At 44.0% G+C, this 20,685-nt stretch overlaps 1 protein-coding gene and 1 long non-coding RNA gene across 3 annotated transcripts in view; one reads left to right on the forward strand and one right to left on the reverse strand.

The window, feature by feature from the left end:
* Nucleotides 1-1,624: 1,624 nt before the first annotated feature.
* LOC311435068 lies at nt 1,625-3,102 on the reverse strand. The gene is made up of 2 exons (XR_014691905.1): nt 2,872-3,102; nt 1,625-2,703 (listed from the first exon to the last, which is right to left on the reverse strand). It is a non-coding gene; the product is annotated as an uncharacterized lncRNA (long non-coding RNA).
* Nucleotides 3,103-3,690: 588 nt separating this feature from the next.
* The window catches only part of AKAP12 (A-kinase anchoring protein 12), a 30,605-nt gene continuing 13,610 nt past the window's right edge, over nt 3,691-20,685 (forward strand). The window contains exons 1-2 of one of the 2 annotated variants that reach the window (XM_084515884.1): nt 3,691-3,983; nt 13,500-13,686. In XM_084515884.1, coding sequence (XP_084372010.1) covers nt 3,882-3,983; nt 13,500-13,686 — 289 coding nt within the window. In that variant the 5' untranslated portion in view covers nt 3,691-3,881. Of the gene's footprint in view, nt 3,984-13,499; nt 13,687-15,900; nt 16,070-20,685 lie in introns of those variants that run through there. The other variant, XM_084515885.1, reaches the window with a different exon arrangement.

Consider the following 20,685-nt stretch of genomic DNA (forward strand, 5'->3'; position numbering starts at 1 on the left):
ATTGTTTCTTCCTATGGCTTCATCAAGGTTGCTTGCAAGCAAACTATTTTCACATGGCTATTTTTGTCATTTTCTTCCTTCTACACACATTGTCAGTATTTTGTTAGGCTGATACATATTAGCTCCTTAGGGATATGCATTTATTTCTAAGAGCATCCTGGGATTTCCTATCAAAACTGGCCAAAAAGGGGTGTGGGGTGGGGGAAGCTGAAGATAAATACAGCTGAGGTGAAATCAGAGTACTACATTCTCTATCCAGATCTAAGGTATGTTCTCAAGAGCTTCCCATTTCAAGAACACTTATATGATATGTTTCCACTTAGCTTTTATGCCAAAAATATCCCAGTGTGGCTCCCGCTGATAAAAGCAGCAGGGGTGTCGGTGTGAACAGGGCTCCAGGCAGCTGCCCGGACTTCCTGCCATGCTCCTGCACAAACCTGCGGCCAGACACCCTGGGCCGGAGATGGGGAGCCCATGAGAGCCAGGTGGCTCCGTTCCCCATTGCAGACACAGGGGACCAGCCCTCCCAGGCATCCCGCTGCTCCTCAGGCACAGACAGTGTGGGTGGCAGTGGCAGAGCTCATGGGCAGCATCACTTGCAGGGACACAGAGTCAAGACCACAAGGAGTGGGAGGGGAAAATCACAGATGGGACAAAAGATGGCAAGAAAATATTTCATCAGCACTGGCTGAGTCCACTGGTTCATGTCTTCTTTACAAATACATCTGTACTGGTGACATCAGTTATAAACCTATTTAGAGAAGTAAAAAAAAAATAAAAAATGAAGGAATTTAGCCTCATCCACAGACTGTCTTAAATCTTATTATGAAATTTACTCAGAGTTCAAAGAATTTTAAAGCAGTTACATGTTAAGGACAATGCTAAAAGATTGTCGAGCCATTCTGAAGCATTCTGGTCTGGTTACAGGTCTGGGCAATAACCCTTCTAGCACGTGGAAGATAACGAAACACAGGACAACACACACCAGAGCCAGACCTGTCATTCATCATGATTCCTTCTGTATAGACTGGGTACAAAACATGGTGAAAGGCTAAAAGAGAACTGACCAGCCTCTGAGCCCAGATAGAGGACAGATCTCTTGAAGTCCCTGTGCTATAGTTACCACAGGAATGGCGGAACTATAGAAACAAATCAGCAACAGAAGAAAAAAGGAAAAAAAAAAAAAGAAAAAAAAAAAAAAAAAGGAAATGAGACACTACCCCATTGCTGTCTGTGCCACAGGTTTGCACAAAGTTGCTGGTTTGGAAGGGGAGGAAGTTAAATGTGTATGCGCAAGTCATTCTGCACTGCTCAGCCTTAAAACCAGAAAAGAGCATGCTTTATTTTGTGATACTGAAATTCCATTAAAAAGGAGGAAATCCAAACTTGGAAAATGATTGGGGTATAGGCACTGAGGTGCTCTCACACTTCTGCAGTTTGCAGCCTTGCAGTCCATGTTGCAGGGGGTGCAGTCATGAGCAGAAGGCCTCCAGAGCACTTTCAGGTGGGGAAAAGCAGGTTGCATCCTAGCTGCTCTCAAAAGAAGCATTTGGTGATCATTCAGCACTGGAAAGAGAAATGGTGTGGCAGCTGAAGGCAGGGAGAAAGGCCGGCTGGTTGGGGAATGGAGGTGCTGCTGGAGTTTATCCTCTTCCACCGCAGGAACATCCTTTGAAGGACGATGGTGAGGAGAGGCTGGGAATGGTTGTGGGTGCTGGCTGCTGGGTGCCTATGGGAAAGTTCCTCTTCAGAGGCACTGTTAGATGCTGAGGGATGCTCAGACATAACCATTCAGTGGCTCTTCTCTCTGGAGCTGCTGGGCATCTTGTCTGATGAAGGCTTTTCTTCTGCCCGCTCACCTGAACCACCAGGAACAACTCAGATGGCACACAGGGGCCATGACACACCACAGGCCCAGCTGATGGCCCCGTACACGTGCACGGTGCTATGGGCAGAGGCACATCAAGAGCCTGAGAGCAAGCTTTGCCCTGGTAGCAGGGAGACAGAAACGTGCGCTGCAAAATAGTCCTCAGAGGCTTTCCCGTGTGGTTCTGTGAGTTGCTGTAGGCCTGTCTCTGCATATATACTGGCATATATTTGCTAGTATTTCACTGCAGAAAAGATCCCATAGGCCCACTCTGGAATATATCTGTATCTGCTGCTCTTCTCAGTGCAGAGGTGCAACACGAGCAATAGATGCAAGAAGGGCTTGGCGGCTCTGGGCTCAGAGGCCGTGTGGAGGCTGGAGCATGTTCAAAATGGCTCCTGCAGTGAGGATTCGAGTGCTTTGCTCTCCAGGGTGCAGCTCCCCTGCTTGGATCTTGGGGATAGCCATGACTTTGGGCAGGCTTCACTCCCACCCCCCTGAACCAACTGGCCACACAACCAGATTTCCATCCCTTCTTATTTTTCCTGAGCTCCCTTAAAACACCAATTTCCTATGGATGAGGGGGAAAAAAAGATAAACAATTAAAACTGTTGGGCAGATAAGTGGCTTTAGGACAATGTGGTCCTGCTGTGACACACATCTATAGGGAATCTGAGGAGGAGTGGGACTAATCAGCATGGGAAGGGGTGCTGGTTTTGCCTGCACCATCCGTGACAGCAGTTTTGTTCTGCTGAAGGCTCTGGTAGGTTCTCGTACTGGCTGAAGGGAGTTGCTGCAGTGGCTTTGTCACTCAATGACTTGGTATGGCTTGATTGCTTTAGAAAAAAAAAAATGACCATGTGCAGAGATCAGACAATTTGTAGAATGGATTTTTTTAAGATAATTATCTCTTTTTTAATTTTCTTCCCTGAATGAAGCAGTGTCTTGATGAGAGCGGATTGTTTTAATTTTTCTAATGGAAATCGTATATGGCTGCTGAGTACCTGATATCTGATTTGAACTACGAACCCCACAGAGGGTGGGTGGATTTGAAGCACATGGATCCACTTGGCGCATAGCGGTTGGTGTGCTTTAGTGTGTGTCATTTCCCGGGGGATACTTTTGGACCAGAGCATTCCTATGTATGCGTTGGTCCTGCTCCTGTGTCGGGTCAGGAGAGAGACTACCACGTCTCTTGCTTTGCTTGTCGTTTAATCTGGCAAGAATTAATACCTGAAGAAGAAAAAAAAAAAAAAAAAAAAGAAAAAAAAAAAAAAGGAAAAAAAAGACATTTGTTGTTGTTTTTTTCTCCCCCCACCCCGAGGCGGCCTGAGGCACAGGACCCCGCTCGTTTTGCATCGGCTGCAGCCAGGATGCGCCCCCGGCTTCCCGCACAAGGCCCGGCACGGCGGCGGTCGAGCCCAGGGCGCCGCCGGCCCGGGGGTCCCCGGGGACGGGCAGGAGCCCCCCGGCGGTGCGGGGCAGCGCGGCCGGGCGGGGGCCCGACGCCCCCCGAGGGCGGCGGCTCGGTGCCGGTGCCGGTGCCGGTCCCTGTGCGGTCGCGGTGCGGTCCCGGTGCGGGCGGGGGGCCAGAAGCGCTGAGTCAGCGTCGAGGGGCGGCCGCCGAGGAGCGGGGTCCGGGGGTCGCCCCCGCCCCGAGCGGCCCCGGCGGTGCCCGGCAGAGAGGGGCCGGACCCCGGCGGCGGGGCGGCGGCGGGCAGGGCGCTGCCCCCCCCGGCGCTCCTTATCAGCCCGGCTCGATGCTGCAAGGCGTGTCTGGGGCTCTGCTCATGTGATGGAGCAAGAGGCAGACGGGCGGGGGGACCAGGGGCGGAGGTGATTTTCCTCCCTCTCTTTTTTTTTTTTTTTTTTTTTTCTTCCTCCCTTTTCCCTCCCTCCCCTCGCTCCCTAAAGGAGTTCGCGGACAGCCGGGCTCCTTCATTCCCGGCTGCGCCGCCGCCGCCCCCCGAGCCCCCTCCCGCCGCACGGCCCGGCCCGGCCGCGGGGCAGCGCCATGGGCGCCGGCAGCTCCACCGAGCCGGGGGGCGACGGCGCCGCCGGGACCCCCGGCAGCCCCCCAGCGCCGGCGGGGGAAGCGGCGGCGGAGACCGCCAAGGTAAGGCAGGGGGCGGCCGGGGACGGGGGACGAGGGGAAAGGGAGGAGGGGGGTAGGGACGGGCGGTGGCGGCTCCCCCGGTGCGGGGAAAGTTTCCTGCGGCCCCTCGGGCACCTGCCGCGGCCGGCGGGGGGGCTCCGGGCCGGGACTGCGCCACGGGCAGCGCCGCAGTCATAAAACGGGGCGGCGGGGGCCGGGGGCGAGGGCGGGGGGCGCCGCTTTTGTGTGTGGCCGCGGGGGCTGCGGGGGGAGCGGGGCCGCGCCCAGCCGGGGGTAGAGGGCAGGGGCTGCGCCAGCAGGGCTGGCTGCGGCGGTACCCGGCGCTCCGCAGCCGCTGCGCTCCGCAGCCTTTTTTTTTTTTATTGTTATTATTTCTTAATTTTCCCTTTCCCCCCCCCCCCTTCTTTTTTTTTTTTTTTTTTTTTTTTTTCCCCCCCTCCCTCCCATCTCTCCCGAGGGTGCGGTGGGAGGCGCGTCGAGGCGCAGCCCAGCCTAGCCCAGCCCGCCCGCGGGGGCTGCAGCGCGGAGCCCTCCCCGCGCTGCCCCAACTTCGTCCCGCCGGCCTCCGCCCCGGGAGGGCCCCCCCTTTCTCCCGACCCTTCCCCCGACCCTTCCCCCGGCATCTCCGCAGCCCCCCCGGGGCTGGATGCACGGCGGCGGGCGGTGGCGCTGCCCGCCTTGGGCGCTCCCCGGTGCCGCGGCGCACCGGAGCGGGGGGCAGCCCCTAAAAGCGGGCTGGGGGGGGCCCGGGTCCGCGCTATTTTAAACGGAGCCGCCGAAAGAATTGAAAGAAATTCTTTTAAAACATGTCTGGGGGTTAAAAATAGATTATGAATGAACCCATTTATCCCTCTGGAATAGGCGTGTTTAGGGGATTCTGGGACTGAAAGGGAGGTTATGTCCACCGGCGTGTTTACACAGCATCGCCGTGGGGTCAGACGTGGGTTTGTTAGGGGGGGAATAACGCGGCGTTATACCCAGGCTGCTCGGAGTTTGGGTCCCCGGAGCACGGCTACTCAGAAGTTTCTCTGAGCTGGCGTGTGGGTGTGTTAGAGCTTGAGAACTGGTTATGACTTTGTTTCTTTGACCTTGTGGTTCAGATTTAACTTTCAAGTTGAATTTCCCATAGTTCCTGGCATCCCCTAGACCTCCTTGTGCATGTTTTGACATATTTGAAAACCATATTGAGAATGAGCTTTAAATTAACTGAGATTTATTTTATTTTCTTTTTAACCAAATAAGCGTGAGGGATTGGTGTTGGCTAACAAAATATTTAGCAGTTACATTGAGCCGTTCTAGAACTCGGATGCTGAAATCTAGGCGGCGGTGAATTTACAGAGGGCAAGCATTTGGTTACCATGATTGTTTTAAAATGAAGATAATGTGACTCTCAAGAAGGGACATAATGTTCATAGCCATGTTTATCCAGTTGTGGGAACCAAGACAAAAAAGAGAACATCGCCGATGTTGTTCTCGACTACAGACTATTATTGTTTTTAATGCTGTGGTTTATATCTTCCACTCTTTAGGAAACATGCTTTCGAATAATTAAATTTTGTTATTTAAGTCGAACTGGTTAAAGGTGGGGAATTTTTTGCATTTCACTGCTGTAAGAAGTTGTATTACTGCCGCTTTTCTAAACCAGCCATTTTTGTCTTCCATTACATTAAATAAAAAGAAAAGGAAGCTTTTATGAACTTTAGCCCTGCTATTTTTTTTTTTTTTTTGTATCTCACTTAATCTGTTCTTACTCCAGTGAGAGAGCTTCATGTGGACTTGAGACATAATTTTTCATAGTTAGCCCTTTGAATTTGAAAATCACCAGATCATGCTATGCCCCTGGAGAAATCTATCAATGAGCTAATGTGTTTGCAGAATATGCAATAGAGCCATTTTAAAGGATGGTCATCTTTCTTATGCTTTTCAAGTTAAAATGCTCATCACTACCCTCTCTTTTAGAATAAAAACTCTGAAAACTGGCTTCAGTGTAGTCTAATGTGAGTGAGCCTTGGCAAAAATCAATTACAGACGAATTGTCTAGGCAACTGTTCTAATGTGTAATGTAAAATCTCAGCAGTTGTACTTCTTAGTCACTTAAAATTCCTCAAAATATTTAATCAAGTGTCTTTTGTAACAGTTGTATTTTATACAAGATGAAAACCTGTTTGCTTTTTCTTCCAGAAAGACCAAATTTACAGTCTTCAAGTCGCGTCATTATCCCCCTGTGACTCTTTGGCCAGATACCAGTTCCTGAGGTGTCCTAGTTACTGGAAGGGGGGTCCAGAAACTGTGTTTCTCACTGCTGCAGCCTGGGAGATGTCAGATGCCCTGTTAAGCACTTGGGCTGCAGTGCTAAAGATGCTTGGGAGCCTTGGGCATGTTGGCTTGGAAGCACTGCAGGTTAAACATAGGCTCTAGGAGCCAGGACCTCAGGTGTTCGCCCCATCCTTTCACAGGTTGCTGCTGACTTATACCTGCAGCAGCTCCAGAGTTTCCATCCCAACACGTCAGTGGGACTTGAAATTGGTGGTGTGGTTTCTTGTTTTTTGCTTGCTATAACAGATCCTTATCGTGCATAGCCACCCTGCTGTGGGAAGCCCCCTCTGCAGGGAGTGGGACGTAGCTGGAGATACCAACCCCTCCACATGTCTGAACCAAATCCATCCGACCTGTGAATCAACATCCAATGTCCTGCTGAAATCTGTGGGCAGGGTGTGGTCCCACAGAGGGTTGATCTGATCTAGATATTTCCTGACTGTTTCGGCAGCAATACTTCTTCCCATCCTCTTCTTCCTCCCCCGTCCCTCTTTCCTGCCTTGTCCCATATGATGCAGCCCCGCCTCACGCTGTGCCTGGTGCTCACCGTACGTTTCCATAAGCCAAACAAACTGGCTAAGTCTTCAGGCCAGTCTTGATGCTGGGCCAGTTCCCTGATGGATTCATTTGCCTCATACAATGTCCAGGTGAGACTTAAAGCCAGGCCAAGGCAAGCACCTGTGGCAGGCAGCCAGGAGGGGAAATGAAAACATCGACACTGGTGGCAGTGAGCTGGTAGACCATGGCTGAGATCTCCCTGCCACTCTGTCCTGAGTAACACTGAGGACTGAAGCTTGGTCTGAGAAGGAGTTAACAGATTTCAATAATAATAGTGCTAGAAATAGGAGCAGGATCTCTTTAGAGAGAGCAGACAAAGTTCAGCTGTCCCAGGCTAGCAAAAGCTTTGAGATGTCTGCTGGCATGGGTCCTGTACTTCTGCCTCCTCTCCAGCCTGGGTGCCTGCAGCTTCTCTGGGCTGTTTCTGGCACTCAGCAAGCTCATTCAGTGAGTTAACCCCATAGGAAGCTGTTCAGCTTCTTTGGCAGGACTGATTTTTGCCAATTTGTCAAGGTCCAGTGGGTGGAGGGAGCAGACCAGGCCTGGGTGACACCTCCCTGGGTGGCAGCGAATGGCTAGATTGGTGCTGTCACCTTCACCTTGTGTGCTCATCTCTGCTCATAGCAGTGATGCCTCTCTCTCCCAGCCTCCCATTCTGATGTTGAGAGCCAAAAGAGAGACTGGGAAGAGGTGAGGTGCTGGCCTGCTGTCCCTCAGGGCGGTGCCCTCTGGGGCCCTGTGGGGAGGGAAGCAACTACGAGCTGCAGGGTCTGCAAGGAAAGCCGCGTCATGCTATGAACATCCGAGCCAGAACAAGTGTGATCCACCCCGTTTTTATCTTACTTAGAAGTCCAGGGCACCAATTTAAATACAGGTACTTTTCTGTGGCCCTGCTGAGAAAGCAGAGAGCTGTGTAGGAACAGCTACCTGCCGCTACGTGGGGAAACTTTTAAAGGTAGGATGCAGGGGAGGAAAAAAAAAAAAAAAAAGCCTGGCAGAGCAACAAGCTATTCTTGCAGCAAAATAGAGGTTTGGCAAAGATAGCCTTCTGCGGGAATTTTGATGGCTTGAAAATTTTGTGTGGTGAATTCCTGGCTTGCTCCCATGCTAGGGCCCCTGCTCAAGAGCAGCGATCATTCAAGCCGTGTTTTCTGGATAATTCCTATTTCTGAGTAGTAACTTGATTACGCTACCTGCCTTGTAATGAGAGCAAGTGTCTGCTAGACAGTAAATATTTGGAACTGTCTCTTCTAAAGAGGTTACCAGCTGAGATGTCAGAATGTCTTATTGTCTGAATGCATGACAAATAACAGCTGTGACAGACTTACATCTGCTGTTTAAACAACTGTGTGCTGGTGACAGGGCTGAGTCAGCCTGCAAATACAAGCAAGTCGTACATTAGCGATTGTAAAACTCAGCTTAATCAAGTACCAGAGGAAAGTCCCTAAACAGCATCTCTAAGAGCTCTGGTTAAAAAGCACTTGAGTTTGAAGCCTTTGGTCTGAATGGTGGACGCGGCTGCAGGGTGCTCCCAGTACAGTGGGGGCTGATCCCTTCCGAGTCCTCTTCAGATCTGGAAGGAAGACAGTCACGTCGTTTTGTGGTGATGTTTGGAGTTGGGCCCATGCCTGCAGAGTGGCTTGAGAGAAAGCATAAAGGCGCTTAATTGAAAAAATGCACAATGGAAATTGATGCCATGGATCTACTGAAAGTGTGAAATAGCCCTCTAATCATCTAGGAGATAAGAGGGAGGTGGTAGAGGGAGTGTCCAGGCACTTTGAAGGCCAGGGAAGGCAATTAGCTTGTGTTTGATGTGACAGAGAAGCTAAAGAGATGCAGTGAGGAGCAATGCGGCCTTTGAAAGTCACTCTGGTTGGAAATGCAAGCCATGTGTTTAGTTACTGAAACAAGAGTAACCTGCTTTGTGCTCTATCCTCCTGACCGTGTTGTGGTGGTGTCCTAGGATTGCTATGCAGAGAGTTGAGAGATGTGAGACTGAGGAAGGAGCTCGTGTTGGTTCTGGCTTAGGGTACAGATCTGAATGGCAGGCTAGAAGGAGGGCTTTCTTCACAACTTGCAAAAAGATCATGGTGATGGTTTGGGAATAAAAACCAGGCTTCATTTTAGCCAAGTGGATTTCAAGGTTAGTCATCCTTAAGGAGACGTCACAACTAAGTCAGAGAGAGTTAGGACAGAAGAGGCAAGATCCAAGAGAGTAAAAGGTAAGGAGAAGGCCCTTGGCTTTGTCTGCAGGAGATATTACCAAGAAATAAGATACTGAAGCTAAGTATGATCTTATGTGCCTTGACAGAAGGCCCTTATTCTGTATCTCCACCTGGAATTTGTAACGTCCCATGAACCTCTAGTCCTTAGCTAATGCAAACCAAGACAAACTGCTGTGAACAAAGAACTAGAATGACCTAAATTCACTTTTTTTTTTTTTTAATGTTGCTGTTTGAAGATCTTTTTAATGAAGCAGTGTGTGTAAGGAGCTGACCTCTTGAGCTGACCAGCGGTGCTCTAAGCTTCCCAAATTTTTGAAATCCAACTTCAGAAAAAATATTAGAGATGTTTACGTTAGTTTGCTCAGTTGTTCAGACAGCTGGATCTGGCTATTTTAGTAATCTCACGTAGAATCAGTGTAGCGGGATTAACAGAATGAGGCAAAATTAACCCTGGTGCATTTGGGCCTGGTATGAGGAATCCTTGGAATGATTTGGGACTGGTACAAGGAATGTTGGGAATGACGGTGATTCCTGGTGGGGGAAGAAGCTGGGTACTGCTGGCCCCGTGGTGAATAGTGAATGAGCGTATGAAGCATGTTCAAACGTACAACAAGCAGTCAGGGGCCTTCTCTTAATCCACATCTCATGTGGTTCTTTGTGTTATCTTTCTTTATACGTTTATAATGATGTATGCATTTATTGAAGTCTAACGGTTGGGCTCAAAACTACCCAACAAATGGAGCAGAAGCTGCTGTAGGCATGGGCAACAAGCGGTATGCATTTTAGTCTCATTAACTGCGTACCAGCGCTTGGCTTCCACCTTTGCAGTGGGTATGAAGCAAGTCTTTAAAAATTGCTTGCATGATTTATGGCGGTGGCATGACAAGAGCAGAAGTGTTACATCACTGATGGTTCTTTGTTTTGAGAATGATCAAGCTGAAGGACCAGTGAACTGGATAACCAAGTCTTTTCAGTTTCTCCTGCATTTATGAGACAACACATTCATAAGTTAATTCATAACCCAAGGAGGGAGCTATGAGTGAATGCCACAGAAACCTGATAAATACTGATAAATGTACCAATGTAATGTCTCATTACCTGTAGGTAAACACAGAGCTAAATAATGAGACTCCCAATATTGTTAATTTTTGTCTTTGAGATTTTCACCCATCTCTCTAAACTTTGACTTTATATTTGTCGAAGCTTTATAATTATTCTCAATGGAATTAAGAACACAGCTGAATAAATTGGACATAATTGGTCTAAACTGTGGTTCAGGTCCCTTCAGAGAAATGAAGCAGTTAATGTGAGTGAAAATTGAAATTAGTTTCTTTCACAAACTAATGCATTGGGACAGACTGCAATGACCCTCATAAAGAGCCTGAGCAAATTTTCTTAGAAAAGTTTTTTTTTTTTTTTAAACTAATTATGCTGTTGTATCCCCTAATGTTACAAATGCCCCAGCCCCTGAAAGTGCATATTTTATTCTCCTTTATATGCATTTTAATTTGTAAAAAAAAAAATAAATAAAAAAAATACTTTATTGTTTTTGATAATTATTCAATTATTTAAAGTAGGACACTTGATATTAAAATTTAAATTTGCCTTCCTGTGGCCAAGAATCACATCGAATTCTTGTCCTAGAGATTGGGCTAAAACAGTCACTGTTCCCTGGAAGGGCTGGGCTGTACTACAGATCTGGTCAAATTTCAAAATGCTAAATTTTTTGTATATTTACAGCTTTCTTGGTTTTGAATGCTGTGTCCTGCTTTCTAAACTGAATTTATGGACAGCATAAATACTGGTTATAATTCTACCAGCTGATAGTAAAAACAGCTTCTAGTCTTACATCTAGCAGTGTTCATACATTTCCTTCTGTTCTTCACACTGGGAAGTATCATAGCATTTACAGATCTAAAGCATAATCTGCTTTAGTCACTGATTCAGTGATTGCTGGATTTTGGTTACGTATCTCTGGGTTAATACATAGTCACTGTTTTCCTGAATGCATTGTGACTGTAGAATAAATTCAGGACTGGGGAAATATTAGCTATGGTAATAATTAATATTTCCTTGTTACACCGAGGGATCAATTTAAGAAGGAGACAATGGCACTGCGTTGGGGTACCTGGTTCCTTTATACCACATCATCCTTACAGAGTCCATAGATTGTAAGTGCCTATTCATGTTGTTAGGCACTTACACAAATGGTAAATTTTAAGTATATGTCTATCTAAGTGCATTTGTCAATATGACTCTAGCTTTGAGATGGTTTGACTAGGGGAAGTTTGAAAAGAAAGGGAAGGAAGTTTTTGAACAAGGTGAGGAGTGCTAAAATATTCAGTGCTGTTGCCTTTCTTGTGAGTTCAAAGAGCTGTTGTTGCTAATTCTGAGGTTGTCACCTCAAAATAACCATCCATGGATGGCTAGCTAAGTGCCCTTAGAGCCAGTAAAGCTAAGGTTGTTCCTGTGTTTGCAGGACTAACAGTCTTAAAAGAATGAATGACTACAATTTATGATATGTATTAAAGGAAAAGTCCTTTAATAAGTTTGTAATGAAGAATCTCAAAGTACTTTTTTTTTTTAAAAAAAAAGGGTTGTTATTTTCTGTGTCTATTTGTTATTAGTCTTCAACTGTTTTTTACTGTTTGATTAATCCTGTGTGCAATTGTAGAACAACTCAGATTTTACATCCCTTTGTTCGGTTCTGTGGCATTTTTATTTCTTCTGAGTTCCTGTGTTTTAGATTTATGAAAAGGATGATGTGAGAAGTGGGAGCACAATCTGAGTGTTGAGCCATTCCGTATTTCTTCTATTTAATATCTGGTCTCAGCATGTGAAAACTCTGAAGCCAAATCATTCCATCTGTGGTATTGGCAGTAGAGCAGAATGGTGTCCTTTTTCGTGAGGTGGATTATGTGGCTGTGAAAGGCAGCTTTGAGGAGTGCAGCAATGCCAGGTGGAAACAATTTGGCTTAATTAAGGGCTTCTGAACTGGAGATTGAGAGCCCTAATGCAGACTCTTTTGCCTGTGGAAGTAGGTGCAGCGCTTCCCTCAGATCTGACCTGGCACGTGAATAGGTAGTTGAAGGATAAGAGGGAAAGGAAAGCCTTTTGCCTGGCACTTTGCATGTTGATTTGGAATTCCACTGCAGCAGGCTAATTGCTAATAAAAATAAATAAATAGGTCTGCCCATTCAGAAGCTTGTTTTAGTGGCTTTTTGGAAGATACTCATCGAATGTGTCATCTTTCTGATCCCAGTTTGGTGCTTCAAGCGTTTGGATGTTGCATTACATTGGAAAATGGGATGCATCTGTGGTTCCTTCATATAATTAACAGGTCTTCAATGCCAGTAGTTTGGGAATACAGCTGAGTAATAAGAAAATGATATGTAATTAAGGTCTGCTGTCCCACCAGAGGAACTTTAAACTTGCACTTCAGGAGCAGAGATTTGAGATGTGGTTAATTAGTTGAAGCAGCTTCTGTTGGAAGGGAATGTGATCAGTTGGAGAGCTAGTCAATTAAACAAAGTGTAAGGAAGCTTTTTTTTTTTATGACCACAATGTATTTCATACTTCTGGAAGGACATTTTTATTTTAAAAGTATCTCCCTTGTTATATGGCAAGCCTATAGACATTCTGGAAGTGATTAAAATGTATCAAATGTAGAAGTTGAGAGCTTTTTCCCTGGTATTGGCACATCTAGGAAAAAAGTTTGAAATGTTATAGTGAGGAATCCTAAAGTATTGCAAACTTCTTTCTCCCCTGTAAAAATAACCTCTACCTAATAACCGAGGCCCCAAAGCTCTAGTTCTAACCCTAGTTTAATTGAATTTCCTCATGGGATTTATATGTACATGTTCAGCTTTCTGTCCCAAATAGTTAATTTTCTTTGCAATTGTACTGTTCATGATCACAAGATAAGCATGTCAGCAGAGGAGCCATACCAAAAGCCAAAATACAGATAGGATTCCTGTGCATATAGGAGGAGTTGTGCCAGACACTTTGAAGAATGAATCTAGCTAATGGAAAGATATTTTTCACATTATCCCGAAGCTTTCCTTCATGCTAGAAGGAATGTTAGAAATGTATTTTTACACAAGGTTATAGGCCATTGTCTGTAAAATGTTCTTCATCCACACATCTCATGCAGTAGAAGAGTACAATAAATAGTCCCAGATTATATCATGTATTTTTTTTTCTCACAGAAGTACTTTGATTTATTAAAGTTAATAACCTTGAGAAGGAGCAATGCTGCACAGAAGTAATTACTTCCCCAAATGCTTGCACGTATATAAGTGAAATGAGAACAAAAGAACAATGTTCTGTGCAAAAAGTGCTGACCTGGTACTGATGTTACGTTTCTTTATCTTTCTCTCTTCTACTACGATCCTTCATCCAATACTTGGCTGCCCAGGTTTTAGATGCAAATTCACCAGTACCTGACGTTAACGAAGACAACTTGGAGCTTGATGCCCCACCGCAGGAGCCCCAGCAGCCAGGAGCTGCCACAACGCCTCAGGAGCTGAATGGGCAGCAGCCAGAGGTGGCTTCACCAATCCAGGAACCTCCTGGACAGCAAGCAGAGGCCCCTGGAACAGATGGTAAGTAAAAATCTGGGTTCAATGGACTGATCTTAGAGGTCTGGATGCAAGGTTGAAATGGGACTCAGCTGGCTGTGTCATAGTGGATGGGGAGTTGCTCAGGTGATCTGTTGGTTACTCAAGTGCTTCCTCTAGGGTGTTTTATTGGGATGCATTTTCTTTATAGCAGAATTTAGGCAACAAATGAGTTGGGGCTGATGCTGTCAGTGGTACAGGATGCTATCTTTTCTGCCTTCAAGGCAGCTTCATTTCCGTTAGTGGGAGCCTGCAGTGCCTCTGCTTGCTTGCTACCAATTGCTTGAGCATTCACCTGAGGGAACAGTTCATTTTTTTTCTTCCTGTGTTAGGAGTTTATGCTGCATAGGCTTATCCCTTCTTTCATAGGGTAGAAATCCTATTATATTCACTAATGATATTAATATTGATCACAGACTGGCTGAGGTTGGCAGGACTCTCTAGAGGTTACCTGGTCCAACCTCCTGCTTGAGCAGGGCCATCTCAAACAGGGTGCCCAGGAACCATTTGAACTCCTCAGGAGGAAGAGACAGGCTGCTAATCCATTGGCTCTGTTTTGCTTAAAGCTGTCTTTCAAACTGCTTTTAATCAGGCTTGCATTTTGACCCTCCAAATCTTTCTCACAGAAGCCCTGCCCTTGCCAGCCTCTTACTCCTGCCCCTTCCTGGCCCTGGGTGGCATTGGCTGCAGAGGCCCAGCAGCAGGCTGACTTTGGCGTTGGTAGAGGGGTGCTGTAAAACCGATGTGGCATGTTTCATCTTTCACTCACTCCTCTTTAAAACTTTACTCTTGAGAGGATAGGTATAAGAAAGTATACTCACAGTCATGAAGGAGGAGAAAATACCTGATGTTTTGAAGTAGATTTTGTGTTGGCATTCAGCTTTTGGATCAATTAATAGGAAAGGCCTTTAAAAGGGTGTGGTTTCAAGTTAACAATCAAACTAATCTTTATATATAATTATGTGTTGTATCTTTAGTTGTACTGGAATTGTGTTCCTAAGGCGTATAATAAAGGAGAAGTGAGAAGCTCCCTTAGATGTAGATGAAATGCATGATGCTTTATGAACACAGATAGTATTAGGAATTTGTACCTGAATAGATTGCCCCAAAAGGTTTTACTTTCTTTAATCTCTCTCATGTGGTTGCATGATGCTGCTGTTCTATTTGGGATTTATCTTACTGTTGTCAGTGGAACCAAGCCTAGACAGTAGCATAATTTATATGAAAGGGAAACAGTTCCATAGGTTTGATCTTAAAGCATCTTTTTACTTTTTATATATAAAAAAACAAACAAACAAAACCCAACAACACCAAAACACCACCTTTATGGAGGAAATACAGTATGTATTTTCTCGTAGCAATAGCTGAAAATGACATCATCCAAAAGTCAAATAAAAACTGTCTGGTAAAGCACTGAAAAGTTAGTCTTTCAAGTGAAAACTACATTCGGATATCCATAATTGTTCGTATCACTCGTCTGGATCTTTCAGCGTCTGGTCCACATGTCCCTTAGGCAGATGAGTAAAGGTGGGGATGGTATCTTTTAAATGCTCTATGAGGAGAAATCTCTCCATCCAAGGAAATAAATCATCAGTTCTATATTTCTTCCCCAAAGTGACTGTCAATATGCAAAGAAGCAAATGATTCACTATGGATTAACAAGTGTTTAATACTCTTTTTTGTTTATGTGGGCTAAATTACCTAGTGCTATTGACTAGCACCTATTGAAGTATCAGTTTGGTCTGGATGTCTAGTGACTGCTTCAAAACCATTTTAGAAGTTGGGAATGAAACAGTGTTTTAAAAGCAATTGTTTCTTACTGCAAAGCTGACGTTTCCTCTCTTAAGGAGGAAAAAAAGAGCACTTGAATTGAAAGGTATTAAGACAAATACTTCAAAGTATAATTTTTTTTAATTACCAGCAGTGAAGCAATGGAAAGAGAATAGTTAAACTGCATTTTTGCAGCCTGCGAACACTTCCAGAGCCTCGCATGAGGTCTGGTAGCCAGCAATTGGTGCTGGAGCAGGCGAGGGGAGGGATCCAGGTCCTTATGGCACATCACGTGCGCCCAGCCCACCCCCAAGTTGCTTTTTGCTCCCTTAGTTGTGCAGCAAACAGCTGAGGAGGGAATGGTCCACCAAGAGCAGCTGCCAAGTGAGAGTGGCTGTGGGAGCACAGCTTCAGTCTGCCTTTCTCATCAGACGGACAAGGCTTCGTGCACTCTCATTGAGGCAAGAGGCTGCTCTGCTGCACACTCCCCACACTCAGGCTGCTCCAGAGGAATAAATATCAGGAACCTCATACTGTGAGAAGGAAGTTTCTTATTATTAGTGTAATTTAAAAATGCTGGGGACCATAACAATCACGGGTAAGGCAGTGTGGCATTGCTAAAACGTAAGCACATTCCTTTTTTTTTTATTTATTTTTTTTATTTTTTCCCCCCTTTCTGCTGGTTAGTGCCTGGCTTTGCATGTGTGACATCTGGTGACTTTGTGCTGCAGCAGTTTTATGACTTGCTGGGGTGGGGCGAGCTGTGGTGTGCATGCTAGAACGCTCCTTGGGCTCTCAGAAGTATTGTTTTACTTTCGATAGATTTCCTGGTGGTGTAGTTGGAGTTAAAAGGTCTGCCTTAAATATTTCATCAGAATGAGAATCATTTCACAGTGAAGGCTGCTGAAATTTTAAAACTTCTTGTCACTTCAATTGCATGCTTGAAGTGGCACTTGTATTGCAAGACTTTTATAAACTAGAGGACGCTTACTTCTTTTTTTTTCCTGCAGTATTGGACTGTGACATAGGGTCTGAAATCTAGCAGCAACAATCAAGGGCTACAATGCTTTTTATTTCTTGATTAAGAAAAAATATCATAATGCGGTCAAATATCTTAGAGGCTAAATACAGTCAAATGTAAGGAAATGTAGAAGTAGGCATCATTTAGGTATTGTAAAAAATTTTGCATGAGAGAAGTTAAGCTGTTATTCTTTTTTACTAATTATAATGAATCAAAAATCCAGAGGAGATTAACACCATGGTGTGGAGGTGGGTGTTTGGGTCCCAGTAGGATTCCAGCCTGGGATTTTAAAATCTTGATGTTACATGCATAGGACTCTGCATCTTGTTTAAGAAAGTAGTGCATGAGCCACTGAAGTGGTTGAGCTAACACTATAAACTAACTGGGCTTTCTGAAAAGATATTACTATTTGCAGGATTGAAAAGCTAAAAGGAAAAAATACTTTGCGCTGCTGCTTTTGCACAGGCTTTTTTCTTTATCTGGAAACTAAGTGGTACTACAATTTTTATACTTTAAAAAAAAAGAAAAAAAAAAGGTTTTCCGTAAAGGTAACTAATTTGCATCAGAACTTCCCTCAGATTGATGATGTCTCTTGTAATTTACTAAGTCTTTTTTTATTGCCTTGTATATTTGTTTGTTTGCTTTTATCTTATTTGCTGGCATTAGTGAACCAATTCAACAAATAGTGGGGGCTTATTCATGCAAAGTACTCTAGTGTTACAATGCCTACTGACAACAAAGCCTGCAGAAGTCCAGCTCCATTTGGAGCTGACCCTGGGGAGGACTGTACGTGATTTGAATCAGTTAGTAGGGGAGGAGATATCCTACTGCTGTTTACAATAGGGTTTTCATTAAACTCGATGTTTAATGAGCTTATCACATGCTGAGTCTTTTTCCTCAAGGGTTCTCTATTTTTTTATTTCCTTTTATTGTTAGTATTTAAAGGTTAAACTGTTTTTCAATAGCAATTTCTTCGTAGGGTTGCACAGTTTGATCATCTGAGGTTTTCCTTATTAAATAATTCTTGTGGAAACTTGGGTTTTCACTGTAGCACAACTGCTTCTGTAGTACATTTTGCAAGAAGTGCATCTAGCTCATGGTATGCGTTATTCTTTGAAGGGACGGGGTGCATTTCCTTATTGGTAAGCGGGAGCGTATTAAGCTATCATTTGTCTAATTAGTGTAGCTCAAGCTAAAACTCCTTTGTTTGTGTGTGATGTCTGTTATCCTTTATGCAGATGCTTTGACAAAGAAAACTTCCAATCTGTTTCCCATTGTGTGTTTTCATTAGTCATTAGGGGCTCTCAAAAATGTCACAACAACGACTAAGCCATGTTGCTTATCCCTTCCTTGCTCTTAGCAGAGCAGCTATTTTTCTCAAATACCCAAGTGCATCTGTCTTAGGTTTAGTGATTACATTCTATTTTAAAAAGCAAAACAGAGTTGCAGAACATGAGACGCGGATGGTATGGATAACCATGAAATTTCATAAATATTTGCAGCATGCTGGTCTGGTTCACAGGCAGAACAGCTGGACTAGTTTGAGAGCAGTTTATTATTGTGAATTCGTTTAATGAAGAATCTTTAAATACAGTAACTGTATATCCAAGCCACGGTTAATGACCTTTCCGTTAAAAAAGAGAACAATTTTGTTGGGTCTTAACTACTGGTTTTTGAACTTCAGTGCTGTTTTGTGAAACATTGAACTGAATGAAGAAATATCTAAAAACCTTGAATGAATGAAATTTATAACATCCCACGCTGGAATCTGAGAACTTAGTCTCTAGGTTGGAGCAGACAAGTACAGCTAAAGCACAAACTTCTAAAAATAAAAGGTTTATGAGGAATGTTTTAGCATCACAGCGGAAATGATCGTGCTTTCTTTTAGTTTCTTTCAATAGAGGTTATGTGTGATGTCCTTTTCTGGGGACATTGGTTTTGCTTTCTTAAGTCTATGCTATGATAAATTACAGCTGTTTTGTAACTTTTTCCTTCTTTCTTTTTTAAACGAGACACACAAGTATGTGAAAACTTAAGACTTAACTTTGGGTGCCTCCCAAGTACCAGAGAATTGACGATTGAATTTAAGGGGACTTGTTAATGCTTTGACAGAAGAACAGGATTAGAAAGCTCATGAATTGCAATTATGCACTGTGAAATTTATGTGAAATATTTGTAAATCCTTCTGTTTTATTTAATTTTTCTGAAAGAAACCCTTCCCCACAATTAACACTGAGTCTGACCTTAGAAATAATTGAGGGAATAGAATCAGGAGGGAAGAAGTGTGTGCTTTCCATTAGAGAAATATTTATACGTTGAAGCAGAAACATAAATACCATGAGTAGTAGGGAAAGGAAGCAAGAATCTGAAATATTGTCAAAAAGCAGCAGTTGTACAGATTTTGGTACATTAAACTGTGTAGTTAAAAGCAACAACAAAATCCCCACCTTTGTTAAAAAAAATATAACACCTGGATATATTCCTGCTTAATTCTGTTACTACGGGGGGCTTTTTGTTTGATTTACTGAAATTCATCACCTGAAATTTGAGGTCGAAGGAATTAAGGAATAAAGTTCAGTTCTTGCACACTGTGATGAAAACCCAAAAGCACAACTTTTCATTGTTGTTTAAGTTTCACTAATAATCCCCAATAGATGACTTGTTCCAAATAAACCTGTTTAGGGTAGGTTTTCTGTAGCTGTTGTTGTTTCAAACCATGTATTTTAATTACTGCTTCTCCATTTGTATTAGTTCTTGCCTTCAAATATTTCTACTAATAATTAAAGGAATTGTGCCATTAAGGGAAAGTGTATTTTATGAATGAAAGCTTGGTGTTAAATGCGAAATATCAAAGACACTCGGTTAAAATTCTTCTTTAAATTACATTCTCCTGTGTCATTGCCACATGAGCTTTAGAGCAGTAGGTGTTCTGCACAAGTTGTATTTGTGGCAAATCCAGGTACAATGGAGGCAAATGATTCTGAAATCGCCTCTTGGCTCTGCGGCTTCAGTTTTCCTTCAGGCTCAAGCAAGCCTACCAAGGATATTGTGTATGTGACTACAAGCAGGATCTGGCCACAAATACTTAAACATCGAATAAAACAAAACAACAACATGAAAAAGTCTTCTGGAGTCTCTCAGTGGCCAGTTGGGTTTGAAACACGGGGCTCAGGGTGTGTGTGACATCCATCTGATAGATTTAGAATGCAGGGAATTTATGGAAAAAATCCAGCACAGCACTGCAAATCCTTAGGGGGAAAAGTCAACCAGCTCCAGATGTTGACATGGTTGACTGCGAGCACATGAAGTGCTGCGGATTTAACTCTTGCAGTCAGAGAGCTGCTTTTCCCTCTGGCGCCTACCAGCAGAGGAACACGTTTGCACTTCAGAAACAGGCGAGATGGTGGGAGCAGTTAAGTCATGCTGCCACAGTGGCTCTCAGCCTGCTAAAACAGGAGTGCTATGAATTCATTTCATTTTTAATGTAACGAGTTAGAAAATAGTCTAAGAATATTAATTTTCCAACATCTGATCAGTATACTGCTCATAAAAATGCAAATAAACTCTCACTGTGGACTAAGCGACTAAAGAAATTTGGGGGATGGGGGGTAGGGACCAAGCACTTCTCATTACCCGAGGCCTTCAGTATCATATGTTTCCTTTGGGATAAAGGAGACCACTTGCAGTGATTAAAACACAAACAGCACCTTGATTTAATTTTAAAATATTTGGTAGTTTAACTGGTACATAAGCAGTTAAAATAGAATTTCAGCTCTAGTTCTTAGCCCCAGTGGATTTAAATAGCGAAGTGGATCAATGTTATGATATGACCTATGACTTTTTTTTTATCATTGCCTCTGGATATAGTTTTATTGCACTGTTTTCCTTCATGAGCCCGTAGCTCATGCATCCCTACCCCAGGACAGACCTGAAGAAACTGTGTTCATAAGTGTTTTACTAGGCTTTTTTCTATTAAAAGAAGTATTTTGATGAAGATCTCCTGTGTTTCTTAAAGATACTTTCGAATTCAATAAATTCATTAACAAAGAGCTAGCTGCCCTGCCAAAATACCTGTGGCAGTGATGTGCTGCAATGCTCTGAACAATATCTTGTGTGAGTAACTTCCAAAGTGGAGTTACTCATTGTTTGTTTTGCATTCAGAAGTGCCCTGAAATGTTTGAGCACCAAGAATG

Source organism: Aythya ferina (genome assembly GCF_964211825.1).
Source record: "Aythya ferina genome assembly, chromosome: 3".
Taxonomy (NCBI): domain Eukaryota; kingdom Metazoa; phylum Chordata; class Aves; order Anseriformes; family Anatidae; genus Aythya; species Aythya ferina.